Source organism: Ovis aries, chromosome 3 (assembly GCF_016772045.2).
Source record: "Ovis aries strain OAR_USU_Benz2616 breed Rambouillet chromosome 3, ARS-UI_Ramb_v3.0, whole genome shotgun sequence".
Taxonomy (NCBI): Eukaryota; Metazoa; Chordata; class Mammalia; order Artiodactyla; family Bovidae; genus Ovis; species Ovis aries.
Genome location: NC_056056.1, coordinates 183,060,252 through 183,082,197, shown reverse-complemented (window position 1 = coordinate 183,082,197; position 21,946 = coordinate 183,060,252). Strand labels below are relative to the sequence as shown.

The 21,946-nt window shown below is 39.0% G+C and overlaps 1 protein-coding gene across 4 annotated transcripts in view; it reads left to right on the top strand.

The window, feature by feature from the left end:
- Positions 1-21,946, top strand: part of BICD1 (BICD cargo adaptor 1) — a 250,371-nt gene that overhangs the window by 179,554 nt on the left and 48,871 nt on the right. For all 4 annotated transcript variants that reach the window (XM_012175056.4, XM_042247282.2, XM_060413213.1 and 1 more), the window contains exon 4: positions 14,464-14,889. In XM_012175056.4, coding sequence (XP_012030446.1) covers positions 14,464-14,889 — 426 coding nt within the window. The remainder of the gene's footprint in view (positions 1-14,463; positions 14,890-21,946) is intronic.

Below are 21,946 nucleotides of genomic sequence, written 5' to 3'. Positions count from 1 at the left end.
AAAGATGAAGAGGGGAGTGGTAAAATCCAGAAGGAAAAAAAAAATCCATGTATTGACACAATTGAAATCTGATTTCTGATCATTGCCACTTCCCCCCAGTGTTGGGGAGCAAGATGTCTGCTAAGGAGTGCAGGAGGTGGTTCTAGACCATTCAAAAAAGAGTTACCTGTATATTCCATCTGTTTTTACCTCATTCCTTTCCCTTTAAGCACTGAATCGTTGTGTGTGCTGAGGCTGGCAGTACTTGAGGTCCCAGCTCTTGATTTGGCTGAGGTCAGTAAGCTCACAGTGGAGAAAATTAGAAAAAAAAACTGTTTCTCAGAAATGTCTTAAAATAAGAAGGGTATTTTTTGTTGTTTTGGTTTTTTGTTATTGGTGAAGAATGTAGAGGACTTGAAGTGCAAATAAAGTGGTCATTTCTCCTGATCCCTAAAGCCCTCACAGCTCTCTGCACGGGCCAGAGTGTGAGAGCACCCATCTGCACTGTAGGGAGCCCCATCACTGCACGTGGTAGACTGATGTCCTCAGGAGGTTAATTTAGGCCAGTATTAGGTATTCTTGAAAGACTGCCAAGGTATCCTGTGAGAATTCATTAGCCCAGATGCCATTTCTATGGGAATTTGTACTATGAGTTTGGCTGATTTCTGTTTACTGTTTACTCATGCCCTCCCATGAGTAATTGAAACATGGAAATCAAATGCTTAACTCAGAAGTTGGAAAAACAAAACAGGAAAATATATACATCTTTTAAATTTTATTTTCTAGATATAACATGGTAATTTTCCCAATTAAGTGTTGAATTAATTAATGTAAAATCATTTTCCATACAAAGGGTCATTCTGGCTTACTTAACAAGTGAGTGCACTGTAGTACCACATGTTTCTCCTAATTAACGAAACACTGATTTTGGTTTTTTTTTTCCTATTGGCCTTTACTTACAGAATCTGGCATTCAAATACATAACAATGGCTGGCTTTCACTTTCAGAATTGGTCTGAATGTTGCTTTGTACTGAAGCTTCCTATACACAATATACTCCTCCAGCTTGGTTTGAGGTTTCCCTAAATAGCAAAGCTGCTAGGATTGTAAAGTGTTTAGTTCTAAGAACTAAACAATCAATAGATTATTTTCTAAATAGTTGCTTAAATAGCACTTCTTACTCCCTATGTAGTTTCTATATTTTATAGTCTGTTTCTAGCTCTCTTCATTACAACATAACACCTAAAACAGGGCCTGGTCCATAGTTGCTGCTGCTGCTAAGTCGCTTCAGTCGTGTCTGACTCTGTGCGACCCCGTAGACGGCTGCCCACCAGGCTCCACCGTCCCTGGGATTCTCCAGGCAAGAACACTGGAGTGGGTTGCCATTTCCTTCTCCAATGCATGAAAGTGAAAAGTGAAAGTGAAGTCGCTCAGTCCTTAGGCTGCAGTCCATGGGGTCGCTACCAGGCTACTCTGTCCATGGATTTTCCAGGCAAGAGTACTGGAGTGGGGTGCCATTGCCTTCTCCCATAGTAGGCGTTAAATAATTGTTAAAGAATATGTAAACTTTTTCTTTATCTTACATCCACAAGTCAGCTTAGAAAGGAAACTAAAATTTAAGATTGTTATTATTAACCATGTCAATTTTTATCTGTGATCCTAATTATGAAGTATAGGAACACCAAAGAGTTGACTCGGAAAACTTTAGCCACATTCCTCACGTTTGGGTCTACGTCCCAAATAGCTCAGTTGGTAAAGAACCTGCCTGCAATGCAGGAGACCCTGGTTTAATTCCTGGATCGGGAAGATCTGCTGGAGAAGGGATAGGTTACCCACTCCAGTGTTCTTGGGCTTCCCTTGTGGCTCAGCTGGTAAAGAATCCACTTGCAATGCAGGATACCTGGGTTTGATCCCTGGGTTGGGAAGATCCCCTGGAGGAGAGAATGGCTGCCCACTCCAGTATTCTGGCCTGAAGAATTCCTTGGATAGTCCATGGGGTCGCAAAGAGTTAGACACAACTGAGCGACTTTCACTTCACTTTGTCTAAAATAAAACCAGACCTTGCCTTACATTAAATATGCTTTATACCTTTATACTTTTCAAATATCTGAAAGTGCAATAAGCAGAAGTCATATGAAGGTATCAATTGTCATTTTCCCAACAAACCATCAGAAAAATTCATTGATTATTTTAAAAAGCTGATAATTAGACCTCTTGCAGTAAGATATCACCTCAATAGAGATTTAGCAGAATCTCAAAATGGGGTGTCCAGGGGAAGGATGTTCATATGATTTGAGGATCTGGACTGGTGGCTCTTGCATGGTGGGAAAGTGGTTGGGATAGACAGAGTTTATGAAATAATAGCTTTGAGTAGGGAGGTACAACAAAGTGAGGGTCTTGATTCGAGTCTTGAAGAAGCTGGTTTAGTTGGGTGTTATCTTCCAAGAGCATGTTTTTCATTCAAGTAGCTAGTTTTTTAGGCCTCGTCCCAGTTATTGGTTAACATAGAGGAAAGACTAACGTAGGACAGGAAATCATATTCAATTCTTAGAGATGTGATGGTAGAAGAGAGAAATAATAAATTCCATGTCCCTCCTGTCTCACATACTGAACTAAGACACTCAATATTTATTGTCTGAGCACTGAAAACTATAGTTTTCAATTACCAGTTTAATCATATTTTTATTATGAAGAATATTTCCTCTAGGGATATATTTCTATATCAAGTAATTATGTCATAAGAGACCCTGGAATCAATGCAGTTTGATTTCATTTAACCAATATTTCAGATGTAGCTTTCTATGAAGCCATATTTTGTAAATTTATTTTACTTTATCTTTAATTGGAGGATAATTGCTTTACAATGTTGTGTTGGATTCTGCCATACAACAGTGTGAATCAGCCACAAGTACACATACATCCCCTGTATCCTGAGCCTCCCTCTCGCTCTAGCCCCCATCCCACTCCCTTAGGTTGTCAGAAAGCGAGGCTGAGCTCCCTGTGTTATACAGCAACTTCCCACTATCTCTTACACATGGCAATATATGTAGTTCAATGTTATGCTCTCAATTCCTCCCACCCTCTTCTTCCCCCACTATGTCCACAAGTCCATTTTCTACATCTGTGTCTCTATTCCTGCCCTGCAAATAGTTTCATCAGTACCATTTCTATAGATTCCATATTGCTGTTGTTGTTCAGTCACTAAGTTGTGTCCGACTCTTTGCAACCCTATGGACTGCAGCACAAGAGGCTTCCTGTTCTTCACTATCTCCTGGAGTTTGCTCTAATTCATGTCCACAGAGTCAGTGATGCTATTTAACCATCTCATCCTTTGTTGCCCTCTTCTCCTTTTGCCTTCAATCTCTGCTACCATCAGGGTCTTTTCAAATGAATCTCCTCTTCCCATCAGGTAGCCAGAGTACTGGAACTTCAGCTTTAGCATCAGTTCTTTCTATGAATGGTTAGGGCTGATTTCCTTTACTGGTTTGAGCTCCTTGCAGTGCAACAGACTATCAGGAGTCTTCTCCAGTACCACAATGGAAAATCATCAAAACTTTAGCCCTCTCCTTATGGTCCAACTCTCACATCCACACATGACTACTAGGAAAACCATAGCTTTGACTATATGGATCTGTGTCAGCAAAGTGATGTCTTCGCTTTTTAATACGCTGTCTGGGTTTGTTGTAGTTTTATTCCAAAGAGCAAACGTCTTTAAATTTCTTGGCTGCAGTCACCATCCTCAGTGATTTTAGTGTCTAGGAAAATAAAATCTGCCACTGCTTCCACTTTTTCCGCTTCTATTTGCCATGAAGTGATGGGACCAGATGCCATGATCTTAGTTTTTTGAATATTGAGATTAAGCTAGCTTTTTACTCTCTCTTTTCACCCTCATCATGAGGCTCTATAATTCCTCTTCACTTTCTGCAATTGAAGTAGTATCATCTGCATTTCTGAGGTTGTTGATACTTCTCCCAGCAATCTTGTATCCAGCTTGTGATTCATCCAGCTGGCATTTCACATAATGTAATCTGCATAGAAGTTAAATAAGCAGGGTGACAATATACAGCCTTGACATACTCCTTTCCCAATTTGGAACCAGTCTGTTGTTCCCTGTCCAGTTCTAGCTGTTGACTCTTGACCTCCATACTGGTTTCTCATGGGACAGGTAAGGTGGTCTGGTATTCCTGTCCCTTTATGAATTTTCCACAGTTTGTTATGATCCACACAGTCAAAGGCTTTAGCATAGTCAGTGAAACAGAAGTATGTGTTTTTTTTAATTCTCTTGCCTTTTATATCATCTGGTGGATGTTGGCAATTTGATCTCCGGTTCTGCTACCTTTTCTAAATACAACTTGTACATCTGGAAGTTCTTGGTTCACATACTTTTGAAGCCTTGCTAGAAGAATTTTGAACATTACCTTGCTAGCATGTGAAATAAGCACAATTGTATGGTAGTTTGAACATTGTTTGGCATTGCCTTTCTTTGGGATTAGAATGAAAAATTTTCCAATACTGTGGCCATTGCTGAGTTTTCCAAATGTGCTGGCATATTGAGTGCAGCCCTTTAACAGCATTATCTTTTAGGATTTGAAATAGCTCAGCTGGAATTCCATCACCTCCACTAGCTTTATTTGTCGTGATGCTTCCTAATGCCCACTTGACTTCACACTCCAGGATGTCTCCTAGGTGAGTGACCACACCATAGTGGTTATCCAGTTCATTAAGACCATTTTGGTACAATTCTTCTGTGTATTCTTGCCACCTCTTCTTAATCTCATCTGCTTTCTGTTAGGACCTTGCTGTTTCTGTCCTTTATTATGCCTGTCTTTGAATGAAATGTTCCCTTGAATCTATAATTTTCTTTAAGTGATTGTTAGTCTTTCCCATTCTATTGTTTTCCTCTATTTCTTTGCATTGTTCATTTAAGGAGACTTTCTTATCTCTCCTTGCTCTTCTCTGGAACTCTGCATTTAGTTGGGTATATCTTTCCCTTTCTCCCTTGCTTTTCATTTCTCTTCTTCTAAGCTATTTGTAAGGCCTCCTCAGACAACCATCTTGCCTTGTTGCATTTCTTTCTCTTGGGGATGGTTTTGATCACTGCCTCCTGTCCAATGCTACTGACCTCCATCCATAGTTCTTCAGGCACTCTCTCTATCAGATCTAATTCCTTGAGTCTATTTGTCACTTCCACTGTGTAATCATAAAGGATTTGATTTAGGTCATGCTTGAATGGCCTAGTGGTTTTCCTACTTTCTTCAATTTAATCCTGTACTTTGCAATGAGGAGCTCAAATGATCTGAGCCATAGTTAGCTCCAGGTCTTGTTTTTGCTGGCTATATAGAGCTTTTCCATCTTTAATTGCAAAGAATATAATCCATCTGATTTCAGTATTGACCATCTGGTGATGTCCATGTGTAGAGTCATCTCTTGTGTTGCTGGAAGAGGGTGTCTGCTGTGACTAGTGTGTTCTCCTGGCAAAGATCTGTTAACCTTTGCCCTGCTACATTTTTACTCCAAGGCCAAACTTGCCTGTTAGTCCAGTTATCTCTTGGCTTCCAACTTTTGCATTCCAATTCCCTGATGAAAAGGATGTTTTTGTTTGTGTGTGTATTAGTTCTAGGTCTTGTAGGTCTTTGTAGACTCTTTTAACTTCAGCTTCTTTGGCATTAGTGGTGGGGGCATAGGCTTGGATTACTGTGATTTTGAATGGTTTGCCTTGGAAACAAGTCAAGATCGTCCTGTCATTGTTGAGACTACATCCAGTTACTGCATTTCAGACTCTTTTGTTGACTGTGAGGGCTACTCCATTTCTTCTAAGGGATTCTTGCCCACAGTAGTAGATATAATGGTCATCTGAATTAAATTCATCCATTCCATTCCATTGTAGTTCACTGATTCATTTGTATAATGTTGATGTTCACTCTTGCCATCTCCTGTTTGACCACATCCAGTTTATCTTGATTCATGGACCTAACATTCCAGGCTCCTGTGCAGTGTTGTTATTTACAGCACTGGCTTTACTTTCACCACCAGACACATCCACAACTCAGTGTTGTTTCCACTTTGGCTCAGCCTCTTCATTCTTTCTGGAGCTATTTCTCTGCTCTTCCCCAGTAGCATATTGGACACCTACTGACCTGGGGGGTTCATCTTTCAGTGTCATATCTTTTTGCCTTTTCATACTGTTCATGGGGTTCTTAAGGCAAGAATACTGAAGTGGTTTGCCATTCCCTTCTTCAGTGGACCACATTTTGTCAGACCATGACCCATCTCAAACTCTCCACCAGACCTGTCCCTCTTGGGTTGCTCTATACTACGTGGCCCATAGCTTTACTGAATTACACAAGGCTGTGATCCACGTGATCATTTGGGTTAGTTTTCTGTGATGGTGGTTTTCATTCTGTAGGCCATGAGATTGTAGTTCTTGCTTCTTCTGTCTGCCCTCGGATGGATGAGGATAAGAGGCTTGTGCAAGCTTCCTGATGGGAGGGACTGGCTGTGTTCCATGGAGAAAACTGGCTCTTGCTCTGGTGGGCTGGGCCATGCTCAGTAAATCTTTAATCCAATTTTCTGTTGATGAGTGGGGCTGTGCTCCCTCCTTGTTAGTTGTTTGTCCTGAGGCAGCCCAGTCCTGGAGTCTGCAGACTGTATGGTAGGGCTAATGATGACCTCCTCCAAGAGATGCCAAGGTGTGCCTCACTGGACTGCTGCTGCCAGTGCCCCTGACCCCACGGCAGGCCACTGTTGAGCTATACCTCCACAGAAGACCCCCCAAACACTCACAGGGAAGTGTGACTCAGTCTCTTGTGGGGTCACTGCTCCTTTCCCTTGGGTCCTGGTGCACACAAGGTTTTGTTTGTGCCCTCCAAGAATCTCCATTTCCCATAGTCCTGTGGAAATTCTGTAATCAAATCCCTCTGACCTTCAAAGTCAGATTCCCTTGGGATTACCAGTCCTTTTGCCAGATCCCCAGGTTGGGAAGTCTGATGTGGGGCCTAGAACCTTTGCAACAGTGCAAGAAACTTCTTTGATATAACTGTTCTCCAGTTTGTGGGTTGCCCAGCCAGCAGCTCTATGTTAGGGCTGCAAGCTCTATGGTAGGGCTAAGGGCAATCTCCTCCAAGAAGACTTAGGCCACATGCCATGCCTACTAGGACTGCTTCTACCAGTGCCTCTGTTCCTGCAGCAGGCCACTGCTGACCCACACCTCCACAGGAGACCCTCAGACATTAACAAGCAGGTCTGACTCAGTCTCTTGTGGGGATCACTGTTCCTTTTTCCTGGATCCTGGTGTGCACAAGGTTTTGTTTGTACCCTATAAGAGTCTCTGGCAGATATGGGTTTTGATTTTAACATGATTGCATCCCTTCTACTGTCTTGTTGCAGCTTCTTCTTTGTCCTTGGATGTAGGGTATCTTTTTGGTAGGTGCCAACATCCTCCTGTCGATGGTTGTTCAGCAGCTAGTTGCAATTTTGGTGTTCTCACAGGAGAAGATGAACACACATCCCTCTACTCTACCATCTGAACTGAAAAGCACAAACTTCTCCCCCAGGGCATCCGAGTTCAGAAGAGAGGTTTACAGGGAGAATATCCTCCTCACCATGAATCTTGGAGGGTACTCAGTAAGTGCGGGGTCCTGGCACTGACTGCTCCCACCCTTGCCTTTGGCCCCTTTTTGTTTGTTTGTTTGGGTTGTTTGTTTTTCTGATATTGAACTTCGTGAGTTGCTTGTATATTTTGGAAATTAACCCTTTGTCAGTTACTTCATTTGCAATTATTTTCTCCCATTCTGAGGGTTGTCTTTTCATCTTGTTTATAGTTTCCTTTGCTATGCAAAAGATTTTACATTTAATTAGGCCCCATTTGTTCAGTTTTGGTTGTTTTTTTTTTTTTTTTCGTTTATCTAGGAGATGAGTCGAAGAGGACCTTGCTGTGATTTATGTCAAAGAATGTTTTGCCTTTTTTCTCTAAGAGTTTTTAGTTTCTGGCCTTACATTTAGGTCTTTAATCCATTTTGAGTTTATTTTTGTGCATAGTGTTAGGAAGTGTTCTAATTTCATTCTTTTACACATAGCTGTCCAGTTTTTCCGGCACCACTTATTGAAGAGAGGCTGTCTTTTCTCCATTGTATATTCTTGCCTCCGTTGTCAACGATAAGTGCATCAGCTTATCTCTGGACTTTCAGTCTTGTTACATTGATCTATATTTTGTTTTTGTGATGATGGTAGCTTTATAGTATAGTCTGAAGTCAGGAAGATAGATTCCTCCAGCTGCATTTTTCTTTCTCAAGATTGCTTTGTCTATTGAGGGTCTTTTGTGTTTCCAAACAAACTGTAAAATTTTTTATTCTAGTTCTGTGAAAAATGCTATTAGTAATTTGATAGGGATTGCACTGAATCTGTAGAAGGCTTTGGGTAGTATATTTTCACAATATTGATTCTTCCAATCCAAGAGCATGATATATCTTTCTATCTGTGCCATCTTTATTTCTTTCATCATTGTGTTATAATTTTCTGCATATAGATCTTTTTTCTCCTTAGGTAGATTTATTCCTAGGTATTTTATTTTCTTCTTTTGTTGAAATGGTGAATGGGGTTGTTTCTTTAATTTCTCTTCCTGATTTTTCATTGCTAGTGCATAGTAATTCAAAGAATTTCTGTTAATTTTATATCCTGCATCTTTAATAAGTTCATTGATTAGCTCTAAGATCATGGCATCTGGTCACATCACTTCATGGCAAATAGAAGAGGAAACAATGGAAACAGAGACAGACTTTATTTTGGGGGCTCCAAAATCACTGCAGATGGTAACTGCAGCCATGAAATTAAAAGATGCTTGCTCCTTGGAAGAAAGGTTATTACCAACTTAGACAGCATGTTAAAAAGCAGAGACATTACTCTGCCAGCAAAGGTCCATCTAGTCAAAGCTATGGTTTTCCAGTAGTCATGTATGGATGTGAGAGTTGGACTATAAAGAAAGCTGAGCACTGACAAATTGATGCTTTTAAACTGTGGTACTGCAGAGCACTCTTGAGAGTCCCTTGGAGTGCAAGGAGATCCAACCAGTCCATCCTAAAGAAAATCAGTACTGAATATTCATTGAAAAGACTAATGCTGAAGCTGAGACTCCAATACTTTGGCCACCTGATGTGAAGAACTGACTACTGGAAAAGACCTTGATGCTGGGAAAGATTGAAGGCAGGAGGAGAAGGGGATGACAGAGGATGAGATGATTGGATGGCATCACTGACTAAATGGACATGAGTTTGAGTAAATTCCAGGAGTTGGTGATGGACAGAGAGGCCTGGTGTGCTGTAGTCCATGGGGTCGCAAAGAGTCAGACACAACTGAGCAACTGAACAGTGAGAGTTTTACTTCTTCTTTCCAATCTGGAGTCCTTTAATTTCTTTTTCTTCTCTGAATTGCCATGGCTAGGACTTCCAAAACTATGTTGTGTAATAGTTGCAAGAGTGAGCACTCTTGTCTTATTCCTGATCTTAGAGGAAATGCTTTCAGTTTTTCACCACTGAGAATGTTTGCTGTGGGTTTGTCATACAGAAGCCATGTACTTTTTGAGGACAAAAACATTGTTACTGGCTCAAAGAGCCTAGGGTCCCATGTAATTGAAGAGTAAAGCTATCTGTTAGGTTTAGCAATACAGGTTGAAATGAAGATCTTCACAATTGCCAAATAAAACCCCAAAAGAAAACAAAAGATTTTAGAGTTCCTAAACTCTGAAAAGATTACAGTGTTAAATGCTGTCTCCAACCCTCGCGTAGTTAAAAATAGAATTACTAAACTATGAAGCTGTTGTAAGGAAATGCAACGAAGTATTGATTTTTATAATGGTGACTACTTTGATGCTGTCTTCAAAATGTCAATTACCGATTTTTAAGTGCCCTCCCATTCTATTTCTGGTGCTTCCACTTTGCTGTGATTCTAATCCTATGATGCAGCCTTGCTATAATGGTAGAAGAATAGAGTGATTTGTTTGCCTGAGTGGGTCAACAAAGACTTCAGATAGTATCAGTCTTGATTTGGGTCTTGAAGAATGAATAAGAGTTTTCCAGAATACTGTCTTTGCCTAGGCAGAGAAACATGAAACAGCTGGGTAAATAGAAGCACAAACCACATTTGAGTGAGTATGAGTGAAGCTGACCAGATAGAAAGAGATCAAGTCTGGAAGAGATCAAGAGATCAAAGAGATCAAGTAAGGAAGTCTGCTATCAATTAATTAAAGTTACAAAATAAAAAAATCTACAATACAAACTAAATTAATGTCTTACTTCATTAATTAATGTCTTCCTTCCTTCCTCCTATAGACCAGGAGTCAGCAAAATTTTTCTATAAAGGGTTAGGTAGCAAATATGTTAGGTTTTACAAGCCAGATAGTCTTTCTTGCAACTACCCTACTCTGCTGTTCTGGTATGAAAATACCAGCCATAGACAATATAAAAACAAAATAATGTGACTATATTCCAATAAAACTTTGTTTACAAAAATAGGCTGTGAGCTGGATTTAGTCCAGAGGACACAGTAGTATTTGAAAATGCCTGGTCTAAGACATCAGTCTATCAAGGATTACAGGATAAAATTTCTGCATTGCCAACTAAATTAATATCTGCAAATGTAAGCTATGACATAATCTGAGGCCAGTCAGAAGATTGCTTGAAATACTGGGAAAGACTGGCAAGCCAGTGTCCCAGTTTGTCCAAGGATAGAAAAGGTAAAGGTCAGGAGGAAAATGACTCTACAGTATGTAAGGCCTGGAAGAAACCATGATACAAGGAAACAGACTGTTATACTAAGAAAATTTTATGATTTGACTCTTTTAAGTGATTCTATCATGGACCTGTGAATTTCACAGGTCACCACCACTGTCTGAGTGAGTGGTGGTGAGTGCTGACTATCCATCAATATCCATTGTTTCCTTTTTCCAATATATTACCCAATTTTTAACTGGGCGCAAGGCTACTGAGAGTGAAGACTACATTCTTCACCTTCTTTGCAACTGGTACTAGCCAATGGGATGTGAAGAGAAATGATATGGCCAACTTTGAGATAGGTCTTTAGAGAGACAGAAGGGTGTACCCTTATTTTGTCCCACTGCTTGGAACATGATCAAGAAGTCAAGCAACCTTAGATCATGTAGACTAGTGTAGGAGGCAGTGCTAAGATGGGAGGAGTCTGATTCTTGGATGACCTCATTAAACAGAGATTTTATATTGACTCTTGACTGTTTGATGCTGTTCACTCACTAAGTTGTGTCTGACTCTTTGCAACCCTATGGACTGTAGTGCACCAGGATTCCCTGTCTGTCCCTATCTCCCAGAGTTTCCTCAAACTCATATTCATTGAGTTGATGATGCCATCCAACCATCTTATTTTCTCTTGCCCCTTTCTCCTCTTGGCCTCAATCTTTCCCAGCATCAGAGTCTTTTCCAGTGAATCGGCTCTTCACATCAGGTGGCCAAAGTATTGGAGTTTCAGCATTAGTCCTTCCAATGAATATTCAAGGTTGATTTCCTTTAAGATTGACTGGTTTGATCTCTTTGCAGTCCAAGGGACTCTCAAGAGTCTTCTCCAGCACCACATTTCAAAAACATCAGTTCTTCTGTGCTCAGCCTTCTTTATAATCCAGCTCTCACATCCGTACATGCCTACTGGAGAAACCATAGCTTTGACTATACCTTTGTTGGACCTTTGTCGGCAAAATAATGTCTCTGTTTTTCAATACACTGTCCAGGTTTGTCATAGCTTTTCTTCCAAAGAGCAGCATCTTTTTAATTTCATGGCTTTGGTCACTGTCCTCAGTGATTTTGGAGCTCAGAAAAATAAAATCTGTCACTATTTCCATTTTTTTTCCCTTTTATTTGCCATGAAGTCATAGAACCAAATGCCATGATCTTAGTTTTTTGAATGTTGAATCTTGACTATTTACCTCCATACAATTACATGCAAGAGAAACAAATTTCTTTCTCAAATAAGTCACTCTTACTTAGATCTCTCTTACATCAGCCAAACCTACACCCTAATTAAATCCGTATCAAGACTCTTATCTAAAGTTTGCAAGACAAGTCACTGAATTAAGATTATGTGAAAAAGGGGTAGAGGTGTGGGAAGGAATACAAATATATGAAAATGATCATTATTTGTGATCTCTATCCTTTAGTGGTTTTTTCGTTTGTTTATTTGTTTGTTTTAAGATTTATGTATTTATTTTGTTTGTGCTGGGTCATCGTTGTGCGCAGGTTTTCTCTGCTTCTGACGAAGGGGAACTATTCTTTGCTGCATTGCAGTTCACGGGCTTCTCGTTGCCATGGTTTCTCTTGCTGCAGAGCACTGGCCCTGGGCATGTGGGCTTCAGTAATGGCAGCACATGGGCTCAGTAGTTGTGACACATGAGCTTAGATGCTCTGGGACCTGCAGGAATCTTCACAGACCAGGGATCAAACCTGTGACCCCTGCATTGGCAAGCAGATTCTCAACCACTAGACCACCAGAGAAGCCTTGTCCTTTAGTTTTTAAAATCCTTTACAAAACAAAGGTTTAAAGTCATATAAATATTAAAATATATTTAAAGGTAAACACAGTTCATATTACTATCTAAAATCATAATTGACATTGTCATATTGTTTTCTATTTCATTTTTTCATTCACAATAGTTTATTCAGCAAATATTTATCAAGAGCAGAATTTTATTGAGACACAAGAAGGGATATTAAAGCACTCTGAGGGACACCTAGGTGCATAAAAAATATTTCCTCTTAGTTGTTGTGGAGATAAAAACACTTATTAAAGGATGGCCTGTGGCAAGAGCCATGGAAAAGGGCCCAAAGAAGGCAGTTGTGTTCAGAGTGGGATATCTCTTTCATTTGTGGACTTTCACAGCCAAGGAGGTGTTTGAACAGGCTCTTATTTAGTTGTAATTCAAAAGAATATTATATTGATAACAATATATAGGTATTTTTTTCTTAAAAATCACCTTTATTCCCACCATTAAAGATCAACTGTTAACATATTCTTTAATTTCCAATTGCTCTCTTGTATTGCACAGTTGTAATAATATATTCTCCTTTTTCACTGAGTTTTATTTATTTCCTATATCAATACAAACTAATTGTTGACATTGTTTTTGATAACTAAGATTATATCCTGTTCTTAAGAAATTAAGGAATTATGGCTATGCTTTTTTTAAAAAGTCATCTTTTAGAGATAGATCCTAAAGTATGTGATATCTTGGAGTTAATAAATCCAACTAGGAGACTGGATGGAAATATAAATGAAAGGAATAGCCGGGAGTTGATGACTGTTGAAACTGAGTGGTAGGTTTCCTGGGAGTTATTGAACTCTCACTACTTGAGTATTTTTACATTACCCACAATAAAAAGTTTTTTTTTTTTAAAGTCTCATTATATGATTATAAAAGTGTGTGGTAGATTTATATTGTTCTCGATTCTTTACTCTCTCCCACTGCCATAACCTGGCAGTGCCTTAAAAGTAGCAGAGTAAATTCATCTGCTCCATTGACAATAGTATTCGTCGGCTCCATTGACACTGGAATATTAGCAGACATATGGAGCACAGATTTCAGACATCCAGCCTTGGTTTGACTAATCCCCTTATTTTCCTGTATCACAATGAGGAAACCACACCCCAGGGAGCGTGACCCTTCAAGTTTGATCCTAAAACAAGATGTGTACAGCAGGCTTGAGCTCAGTCTGAAGCCTGACGCCAAGTCTGTCCAGCTGGCATCCTGAAGCAGAGCTGCCAGGGCTGGTGCACAGTCACCTGGTTACCGGGGGCTCTTTCTTGCAGCTTTGCTTGTGTGAGAGATCTTCTGCCAGTCTCCAGTCGGTTTCCTGTGAGAATTGTTGCACATGCACATGTATTTTTGATGTGTTTGGGGAGGAGGTGAGGTCCATGTCCTCCTGCTCTGCTATCTTGATCCACTTCCACTTTTGTTTTGGAGTAATTGACACTGTTATTCCAGATTCTTTCCTTAAGCATGTGAAGTATTTCTTTGCTTTCTCATCTTACACTCATACATATTTTATTGAGATTATATTCATACTGTGATCTTTTAACTTAGCCCTGAGTATAAAAATTTCCTCATTATTAATAATTTAAAACAAAGTAATAGTGATGATAAAAGTCTTTTCTTGGATTGTGAGTATTCTGATATACTGTTACAAAACATGTTATTGATTTATTAAGCAAATAGTGTCTCCTTTTGATCATTGGAACCTATAAAAGAAATTCTAAGAGAGGTACCTTTTTCATTTCTGCTAGGAACTGAATTTATATATATGAGTTTCTAGAGAAATCATTCTGTGTTACCTTAAATGTATATATATCACTGCTTTTTAGATTTATTTTGTAGACTTTTAATTTTTTAAATGTTAGGTCCACTAGCGTGTTTAATGGCAGTTTTGTAAGACCCAAATTTTAGTTTTATGAATCTTCTTTATCCTATCTGATTCAGGTTGAATATGAAGGCTTAAAGCATGAGATTAAGCGATTTGAGGAGGAGACAGTGCTGCTGAACAGCCAACTGGAAGATGCCATCCGGTTGAAAGAGATCGCTGAGCACCAACTGGAAGAAGCCCTTGAGACCTTAAAAAATGAAAGGGAGCAAAAGAACAGCCTGCGGAAGGAGCTCTCCCAGTACATCACCCTCAATGATAACCATATCAGCATCTCAGTTGATGGGCTCAAGTTTGCTGAGGATGGGAGTGAACCCAACAATGATGACAAAATGAATGGACATATCCATGGGCCCCTTGTGAAACTGAATGGAGACTATCGGACTCCCACTTTAAGGAAAGGAGAGTCTCTCCACCCTGTTTCTGACTTGTTCAGTGAGCTGAACATTTCAGAAATACAGAAATTGAAGCAGCAACTTATGCAGGTAAGAATTTTGTTTAGGGCTTGTTTAGTGACTTTTCTGGAAGTTATGTGTAGCATGCTGTGGGATTTCTTATTGTCATATTTTACTTCCCAATTTTTTTTTTAATATTCTTTAACTAGCCACTTTGAAAGCACAATATTTTAGCAAGATACAAAAGTGGTGTTAAAGGAATCTCTCATTTACATTGTTTTATGAAATTTATCTCTTAGATAAATTAGATGGCAATTGAGTATGAAGGGAGAAAGATGGCATCTTGACGCATTTCTCACAAACAAAATTCAAAAACTTTATATGGGAAAAATGATACAAAATGAAGTTTCCTGTCACAAGCAACTCTATGTATATATTCAAGATTAATGGTTATACTTCACAACAGTATTTTAAGCTCTAAAAGACAAGAAGGATTTTCTATATATAAACTAGCTAGGATATTGTATGATTAAAAATACAGAAGAGGTATAAATCTGAAAGCAAGGCATTCTTACTCATACTTGAGCTAAGCCTTAAATTTTTAGCATCTTCAAATCAAACATCTTGGGGAGAGTCCCAGTCTTTAAGCTTATGTCTCTGTGAAATGGCTTTCTGTTGCTAGTGTAGAGTCTTGCCTCACGACCATACCTTAATCCTGTGATAATGGAAATGTTGTCTGAGGAACAGCATCACCACAGCCACCATCATGTGGGGGCTTTTTAGGAGACAATTGTTGGGTTCTTCACAGATCTACTGAGCCAGGAATCCAGTTCAACCAGCTTGTCAGGTGATTCAGTTCGGTTCAGTTCAGTCACTCAGTCATGTCCGACTGTTTGCTACCCCATGGACCACAGCATGCCAGGTGTCCCTGTCCATCACCAACTTCCAGAGTTTACTCAAACTAATGCCCATTGAGTCCGTGATGCCATCCCACCATCTCATCCTCTGTCATCCCCTTCTCTTCCCGCCTTCAATCTTTCCCAGCATCAGGGTCTTTTCAAATGAGCCAGCTCTTCACATCAGGTGGCCAAAGTATTGGAGTGTTAACTTAAGCATCAGTCTTTCCAGTGAATATTCAGGATTGATTTCCTTTAGGATTGACTGGTTGGATCTCCTTGCAGTCAAAGAGACTCTCAAGAGTCTTCTCCAACACCACAGTTCAAAAGCATCAATTCATAGTGCTCAGCATTGTTTATAGTCCAACTCTCACATCCATACATGACCATAGGAAAAACCATAGCCTTGACTAGACAGACCTTTGTTGGCAAAGTAATGTCTCTGCTTTTGAATATGCTATCTAGGTTGGTCATAACTTTTCTTCCAAGGAGTAAGCATCTTTTAATTTCATGGCTGCAATCACCATCTGCAGTGATTTTGGAGCCCCCAAAAATAAAGTCTGACACTGTTTTCTTGTTTCCCCATCTATTTCCCATGAAGTGATGGGACCAGATGCCATGATTGTTTTCTGAATGTTGACTTTAAAGCCAACTTTTTCACTCTCCTCTTTCACTTTCATCAAGAGGCTTTTTAGTTCTTCTTCATTTTCTGCCATAAGGGTGGTGTCATCTGCATAAATGAGGTTATTGATATTTCTCCCAGCAATCTTGATTCCAGCTCGTTCCTCATCCAGCCCGGCGTTTCTCATGATGTATTCTACATAGAAGTTAAATAAGCAGGGTGACAATGTACAGCCTTGACATACTCCTTTTCCTTTTTGGAACCAGTCTGTTGTTCCATGTCCAGTTCTAACTGTTGCTTCCTGACCTGCATACAGATTTCTCAAGAGGCAGGTTAGGTTGTCTGGTATTCCCATCTCTTTCAGAATTTTCCAGTTTATTGTGATCCACACAGTCAAAGGCTTTGGCATAGTCAATAAAGCAGAAATAGATGTTTTCTGGAACTCTCTTGCTTTTTTGATGATCAGGTGATGAGTTTAAGACTTATTCTTCAGTCTGTTATCCTGCCAAGGTTCTTTGCATAAAGCTGGTTTTTAGAGGCCTTAAGACTCTGGCGATCACTTATTTTTATAGCAAACAGGGCTTATAATTTTCTGCATCTATAGAAATGATGACTGAAAATGTAGTTAGCAGAAAGAAATGAGACTAGAGAACCAATGAAATTAATATGATAGACTCATTTTTAATACTATATCAAGAGTTAACATAGCCTTTTACTTTTAACTTTACCTGCCCAGTGCTTTTAGCTGCTGAAAGATAATTAGTGAGAATTTGTTTTCTCAGTGTTCAGTTTCAATCAAGGTAAGAAAATATAGACACTGGAAGAAAATTAATTTCTTAAAGATTTAATTGGCTGCAAAGTCCAGTTCCATGTAGTTAATACTTTTCTATTAGTTTACACTAATATATGCAAGTGAATTAAAAAACATATTTCCTTGTAAAAAAAACTTTATGTGACATGTATTTATAAGAATGTATGCCCTCAAACTGAATAGAATTAATGTAAAATTTTTTCTGAAACTATCATGTTTGTTGCTTTAGGATGAAAGGTTACTGAATGGAAGCTTTTGCTTCTTTTTATTTTGGTGATAGTGTGTAAAATATATAAGGAAGTAGGGGTTTTACATGTAAAAGAGCTTGAAAGTTTTCAACCAGATCACCTATTTGGTTGAAGGCTCAGAGTTGTTCTCAGTTTTATGTAATACTAAATATCATCTGAGCTGGGAAATACAAAATCCAAAAGAGAAGAGTAGTTTAATAAAAGAATGCTGGAGAACAAGTTCTCAGTAAGAGAGTGGTTCTCAGTGGGAACCACCTTGAAGCTTTTGTGATGGGGTAGTTCCTCATTGTCTGAGCCTGGCTGATGATTTACAGGAGGTTTAGCATCTCTGCTCCCAACCATTAAATGTAGTTACCTCTCCTCATAGATGTACTGACCAAAAAGTCCCACACTTTTCAGATGTACCAAGGGTCAGACTCTAGTTGAGAGTCATTCTTAGAAGGACAGCTTTTTCTCCCATAAAATTGGGACACATTTTACTTTCCTCAAAGTGTCATGAATTTATGAATTAATGTACATAGAGTGCTTAGAACAAGGCCAAACACATGATAAGTGCTCAATAATTATGAACTATTATCACTATTTCAACTCCACAGTGTCTTTAATTTGTTAACCACTCCATTTATTTAACTATTATTATTATTAACTGTTACTACGGGTGATTAGCTCAAGGATTGTAATCTCACATGGGAGTAATGTCGTCGCTGGTAGGAATACAGAAAGGTGACAGCTAAAACTCAGAGTATGAGACAGTCTGAAAAGAGATATTCATTCAGCAAAAAGTTAGAGTGAGAAAAACTTGGCTGGGTAAACTATTCTTTAGGATATGAGAAAACTTTGTACCTTTGAATCTTTCATGGGTGCTTAATTGATGTGACAATTTGTTAAGCTGTAGAAGGACATGCATAGGGTCTTTTATTCCCAAAGTATGCTTCTAATTTAGTTAAAAAGCCAGGCTTAACACAGGAATGAATTTGAAGCTTCCAGTCTCACCCTAGGAACACTAACTTCTAATTTTGTTGTAAGTAAAGTGAACACCTGTTTTTCTTGTAATCAGCATTTTTTGTAAGAACTTATCTCATTCGAACTGTTGAATACAAGTATAGCAGAACGTATACTCTTGTGCATAATTTCTTTATAATCTGAACTTTTCCTTAGCTGTGTGTTTCTTTGTTTAATTCCTGTAAATTATATAAACATTACAGTAGGCGTTACCTAGAAGTTATTGCAGTTGGCACTGATGTGAATAAGCCTTGAAAATAAAATGGCAATTCTAATAACACTTAGTGAAGGAAGTAAAATTCGCTCAGTCATGCCTGACTCTTTGTGACCCTCGGGACTATACAGTCCATGGAATTCTCTAGGCCAGAATACTGGAGTGGGCAGCCTTTCCCTTCTCCAGGGATCTTCCCAATCCAGGAATCAAACCCAGGTCTCCTTCATTACAGGCGGATTCTTTACCAACTGAGCCTCTCAGAAGTTGAGAGTTATGTTTTATACAGCGACAATTTTTAGGACTTCAAGCCTGGGAAGCATCATTAAAGGTAACCCTGAAAGAATTGCTCTGAAGAGGCAAGGGAATGAGCCAAGTTATACAGAAGTTTTGCAATAAAGGGCAAATGGTCTGAATGTCAAAAGATTATTATTGATTAAAGGAAAACCAGATATCTCAAGGAATTTAGCACTTTTCCATGTAAGGAAGATGCAAGAGGCTGGGCTCACTGAAATCATTCCTTTGATATGCACCTCAGCTGTCTGGGGCCGGTATCCTCTGCTTTCACATCCTGACTTTTCTCAGGGTTCACTGTTGGAAGTGGCTGCAGTCTGATGGCTGCTAGATAGCAGGTATTCTTTCCTTCCTGAGTTCCCTCAGGGCTCACCAGTTCATCTGAGTTGTGGGTACAATCGCTGATGGCTGTGACATCTTTTGTTTCTTGATATGACAGGAAGTATTCCATCTCTCAGCCCCTTGTAACACATACTGTGTCAGTATCATTGTTTTGGACATTCAGAGGAAGCAATAAATGCACTTTCACTATGGCCATCTGAAACACTTGGGGCCAGATGTGTTTTGAAATTAAATATTCTGACTATAGAAAGTGTAGGGACGGAAAAGATTTCCCCTCTTCCCTTCTAGGTTCTTTGGCTGGTCTACTAATTAAAGTGAAAACAGATTCACAAGTGAAAAACAAATTTAATTTCATTTGTAGAAGGGCAGAGACAGGGATGTAACACCCTCTACCAAGGAATATGCAGCTTTTAAGATTTTCTTTCTTAGGGTTAAAGAAACCCTTTGAAAACAGCAGGCCTGAGTCAAAGCCTATCATCTTTTTCTTAACTTATAAGATTCCATCTGTGCATATAAATTGTTTTCCCATCTAACAGTACTTACTTAACTTCTTTCTGAAAAGAAAAAAAAAACCCCTGTGTTTCAGCTGTGGGTATCAGGAATGTTGGGTGAATTGCTTTACTTCTCTGAGGTGCATTTACAAAGGGGAAGGTAATAAATTAGCCCCCATCACTAGTCTCTATGATACCTTGCTTGGAAATGGCGAGGGTTGGGGGCAGGTAGGGGAGATCCCCTTTATATTTATAATTACCATTTCCCAGCAGATGGAGATGGCAGTATTATATCTTGAGGAAGTGGGCCTTTTTTGTTTTTTTCCAAGGTATCATACTGCCATCTGCTGGGAAATGGTAATAATAAATACAAAAACCTATACTGACTACAATGTAAATAGTGACTCCCGAAATTGGATCACTGACAAAACTCAATTATTTCAAATAGAGTATAATAATAATTCCCAGTGACAAGTAGCTTAATTCATTTTATTAGAATGAAAATAAGTAGATCCTGCCTGGGAACACTAAGTAATATAATCTATTAAAGGAGTCTGTATGCTTGTGCTAAAATTTGTACCTTTGATAAATAACCTCTGTTCACTGTGAACTTCTGTTCATGCAGCCTGGCGTGCTGCAGTCCATGGGGTCGCAAAGAGTAGGACACGACTGAGCAACTGAACTGAACTGAACTCAACTTCATATCACACAGAGTCAGACTAAACAGGAGAAACTCTGGATTGTTTTCTTCAATATCATTCTAGCTATGTAATTTCACGTGTCATGTGAGAAAACAGTAATATTTCTGTAAAATTGAAATTAATAAGTTTTGTTGTTTCCTTCTGGATGTGGAAGAAATCACAATTCATATTGTGTTCAGATACAGGTTGTTAAAGGTAATTTTAACTTTCCCTATAGTAATGGAAATTTTATGTATGTCTCCAAAGAGTTCAAAGCAATTTATGTATGTTTGCTTTATTGGTGGGTGTTTATAACAGCTAAGAGGTATATGGTGTTATCCCATTTTACAGACAGGGATACTGAGGCACAAATATATTATGTCATTTGCTCAAAGTCAAAAGCCTTGGAAGTAGAGTTGCTACACAGAAAGAGAGTCAAACCAATCAATTATCTGTGTTTAACAAAGACTCACAGAATATTTATGAGATGAAATTAATTAAGATAAGATTGGTCAGTTCCTGGTTTTTAAAACATAATGTGACAAATACAGTTTCCTAGGACAAAGTTGACAGCTTAAGTTGTCAAACTATTATAAACTTTACAGTTAAAGATTACCTTTAATAAGCTTTAGGCAAACATATTTCTCAGAAGTCTTACTTTTTTTTAAACCATCCACCAATAAACATAATAAAATCATCCATGATTGAACAACAAGGGATGAGTCTATACAGTTTTTTTTTTAAGAACTGCTTTATGGTGATTATTCACACAATCCACCCATTTAAAGAGTATAATTCAGTGTTTTTTAGTAAATCACACAGTTGTACAGTCATCACCACAGTCAATTCATTACACCAAAAAGAACCCAACTTGGTCATGTTTTCTAGCCCTTTTTTATATGTTGCTGGATTCAGTTTGCAAGTATTTTGTTCAAGATTTTTGTCTGTATTCATAAGAGACACTGGCCTGGGGTTTTCTTTTCTCTGTCTGGTTTTGGTATCAGAGTAATACTGGCTCTTAAAATGACTTGAAAAAGTCCCTCCCCTCCCCCAACCCTTTTTTTTTTTTTTGAGTCTTTGTCCAGCTTACTAACTTGCATATACATGTGTGTGAGTGTGTGTGAGAGAGAGAAAGACAGAAAGAGAGAGGAAGAGATTCCGTCTCACCACACTGTCCAAAATATATTCCCTTCTTTCCCAACTACTAGATTCCCTCTCCTCAGTTTCTTGGTTCTGGGCTGATCTGTTTTCATAGCTCTCATGCTCTTGTTTCTCAGGGCGCAGATTTGCCAGGGTTGCTTCACTTCAAGCAGAGAAGAATAAATTATTTATTTCTGAATTCTGTTTTGCATACTCATACTATTTGTGTGCTAAGTCGCTTCAGTCATGTCCAACTCTTTGTGACCCTATGGACCGTAGCCTGCCAGGCTCCTCAGGAATGGGATTCTCCGGGCAAGAATACTGGAATGGGTTGCTATGACCTCCTCCAGGGGATTGTCCCAATCCAGGGATTGAACCCAAGTCTCTTCTGTCTTTTGCATTGACAGGCA